The 3,728-nt window shown below is 43.3% G+C and overlaps 1 protein-coding gene across 1 annotated transcript; it reads right to left on the bottom strand.

Annotated features, from left to right (window-relative positions):
* On the bottom strand, nucleotides 1-1,428 carry LOC136534533 (uncharacterized). The gene is made up of 3 exons (XM_066526957.1): nucleotides 1,252-1,428; nucleotides 985-1,140; nucleotides 1-482 (listed from the first exon to the last, which is right to left on the bottom strand). The coding sequence occupies exons 1-3, from the start codon at nucleotides 1,393-1,395 to the stop codon at nucleotides 210-212; spliced, it is 573 nt and encodes a 190-aa protein (XP_066383054.1). The 5' UTR covers nucleotides 1,396-1,428; the 3' UTR covers nucleotides 1-209.
* Nucleotides 1,429-3,728: the final 2,300 nt, after the last annotated feature.

Raw genomic sequence — 3,728 nt, 5'->3', positions numbered from 1 at the left:
GGCTCAGAGCTCAAAGCTATCATCACCAGGAGAGCAGAACTACCGGAACATGCTCAAATAGAACCAGCAAAAGGCGAAAACAGGGGACGTTTAAGCTACATGCCTACATCCTCGTCACCAACAAAAAGAACCCAATCGCTGACACCTGTAACGTGAATCTTGTCCGCGGCTACCTTGGCTTTCCAATAGATCAGGACGAGTGGGAGTCTTCATTCCTTTTGAACTACTTGGAAGTCTGTACGGATGGCGACCTCGTTCCTGGCGGCGTCCGGTCCCTTGAACATGTTGCCGGTGCCGTAGAAGACAGGGACCACTTCGCCTGTTGCTGAAACCGCCACCCACTTCTGGCCAGCCGTGTAGACGAGGATCTCGTAGCCCTGGCACTTGATGGTGAGGAATCGGAGACGCCCGGTTTGCCTGAGAGATCCTGCCACCTCCTGAAGCTCGATGGATCCGAGCTCACGGCAGTCCGGGCTGGCGCACTGCAAGCACACAATCAGACGAACGGGATAAATTGAGGGATCTGACGAACTAACAATCAGGCAACTGAGAGTCTCTGATGAACTAACAACCATACAAGCAGACGAACGGGATAAACTGAGGATCTGACGAACTAACAACGAGATAAACTGAGGGCTCCGATGAACTAATAACCAGACAAACGAGATTCACTGAGGACTCTGATGAACTAACAGCCAGACAAACAGATGACCGGGATAAACTGAGGAATCTGACGAACTAACAACCAGATAAACGAGATAAACTGATGAACTAACAACCAGATAAACTAGATAAACTGAGGTCTCTGATGAACTAACAGCGAGACAAGTAGACGAACGCGATAAACTGAGGGATCTGACGATCTAACGACCAGATAAACGAGATAACTCTGATGAACCAACAACCAGACAAACGATATCAACTGAGGACTCCGACGAACTAAGCACTCCGACGAAACAAAACTAGAAGGTTCTCTTCACGCACCTTCCTGACCATGTGAGCCGGGTTGGGGCACGTCGGGTGGCACCTCCTGGTTAGCAGACGGGATCCGAATCTCTCCGAGCAACCCTGCGCACCGGGAGCAAGAGCGTAGAGGGCGACGTCCTTCTTCGATTCGTCGCCGCAGAACAGGCAGCGCACCTGAAACCGAAGGGGAGCGGCAGGGAATAAGCACACCACAATGATAAGCAGCACGGAGAAGACCGAGACGAGAAACCTGAGGGAGAGAGAACACGAACAGCGCGGTGTTACCTTGAAGAAATGCGGTCCAGAACCTGCGTCGAGGAACCCGCTGGGCGGGGAGAGGCTGCGGAAGCCGCCGGACGCGGTGAGGTCTGGGGTCGCGAAGACGTCATACTCAAGCAGGGCTCTCGGGTTGGGCGAGCGCTCCGCCATGGCTTTGGGGGGTGGGAGGGGCGAGCAATTCGAGCAAATTTGCACGGGACGGGGGCGACGAGGCTTTGGCAAAAGGAGAGGAATTCGTTTGATCGCTCGGTCTGGTGCTCTTCGCCTCTTCTCCTTTTATAAAGAGCGGTGGCCGGAGGCCGGAGGCCCTCTGCCGGTTGGCCGTGAGAGAAGTGCCACGCTGGAGTGGTCTGCCTTGGCGGACAAGTTCTCGATTCCACTGTTATTTTCATCTGTAACTTAATAAAAGTTAGGTAAATTTGATTTGAGAATAAACCAAAGTGAAATATAAGGCAAAATTAATAGATAGAGTACAGTGTACTACATTTGTAGGGTCATATGATTAATTCTAGGGTGACGGTGAATGTTATGAACTAATAATAGGTCCAAACTCCGCTTGTTTCTGTTGGGAATCGGCAGCATTGCATACTATATGCTTACTTTTTTTCTTTTTGATGACTTGTGGTGCTTCTTGGTCGTCATCTTTTTTTTTCAGTTAAATGCACCCTGAACTTATCAAGGATGCCACTTAGACGCACGAATTTCGAAAACGTATTTCTATATTCGTGCACAACTTAACAAGTTTAGGGACTAGAAATACATCTTCAAAGTTCGTGGATCTAAATGACATCCCTTGACAAATTCAGGGGTACGCTAAAACCTCGAACGATCATACAACCCCATGACGTCACTTCTAGAAAAAAAAAATCTGCGACTTTACATTTTTACAAAATTATAAAATTGTATGCACAAATTTTGCGCAAGACATTTTGCAAGATAAAATTTATCACCATAATTTTTATCGTAACTTTTTCAATATAGTATTTGTCACAAGTTATGGTGACAACTTTTTTTATTACCTTTGCAACTCAAACTTTGTTTATAACTATCAGCGGGCAAATTTATTATAACACTTTCTTAATGTCATTTTTCTAGCATATTTTTTATATAATAAATTGTACGAATAACATATTACACATGTAAGATCTTGTTGTCCAACACACTTATTTTACATAATTTGTTCAGGGCAACCTTCTAAATCTAAAGAAATTATTCATAATATATAGGATAAAAAATGGTTGGTTGATATGGAAAATAAAAAGAAAGAAAAGAAAAAAAGTAGAAAAAATAAGTGAAAACTACATAGACACAAGACCACGACTGTCGTTCACCCTGAGTGAACCATCGTGAAATGAAATTGGTTAATATATATAATGTCATGTTGAAAAGTTGTCATCAATATAGGTTAATAAATTGTATTAAAGAAAAGTTAGAGGAAGAAGTTTTGGTGATAAGTTTGTCTATAAAATACTGTATTGAAAAGTTACAATAACTTTATAATAAAAATGAAAAAATACAGAAAATTCTTTTCACAAAAGAGAAGTCGTGGGACTGGTGTGGTCGTTCGCTGGTTTCTAGTGTTAGAAAGTGAGCGTGTGAAAGCGGGAGTAAAACTGAAGGTAGTTTTTTTTTTAGGAAACAACTGATGGTTGTATTCGAATGACAAACAGTGAAAGTACATATAATGCCATCAAAATGGCGGTTTACCTGTCACAGAGAGGGAGCATACGGACACACTTTTCGCCTCTAAAGGAATAATCATTAGTGATAACTAATGACGTGAATAATCCCTAATTAATCATTAGAATAATTATTAACATCTAGTCCAGTGAAGGATCACTAACATGGATGGGCTTTCTAACAAGCCTTTGTTTTTAAGACGAAAGGAGTGGGATCAAAAAAAAGAAAGAAAAACTATGAATGGAAACTTGAAATTCACGGACTACTAGAAATCGACTCTCTAGCTAGCGTTCTTTTCAATAGTTGCTGCATGCAGTCTCACGTGTGGTGTGTGTGTGAGAGAGAGAGAGATATAGAGAATATATATATAGAGATAGATATAGAGAGAGATAGATAGAGAGAGAGAGATAGAGAGATATATATATATAGAGATAGATATAGATATATATATATATATATATATAGATATATATATATATATATATATATATATATATATATATATATATATATATATATGTGTGTGTGTGTTATTGGGAACATAGGGCTTCCAATAGTTACAGAAAGCCCCAGCCCAAATCGGTGTTTCTTGGTTCCACCAAACCAGCTTCCAGCCCAAGCCCAACTGGACCAGCCCACCGGCCCACCCACCGGCCCACCAGACCCTATATATATACCCCCAAACTCTAATCCCCACCCATCCACCCACCCCATGGCCGCCACCCCCTGCCACTCGCCGCAACCCACCCTGGAGCGCACACCGTCACCCCTGTTGCGCGCCATCCCCCCACGGGAGCGCGGCT

The sequence above is a fragment of the Miscanthus floridulus genome, unplaced genomic scaffold, assembly GCF_019320115.1.
Source record: "Miscanthus floridulus cultivar M001 unplaced genomic scaffold, ASM1932011v1 os_2021_1_2, whole genome shotgun sequence".
In the NCBI taxonomy this organism is placed as follows: domain Eukaryota; kingdom Viridiplantae; phylum Streptophyta; class Magnoliopsida; order Poales; family Poaceae; genus Miscanthus; species Miscanthus floridulus.
Note: the sequence above shows the minus strand (reverse complement) of the source record. Positions and strands in the feature narration are given on the sequence as shown.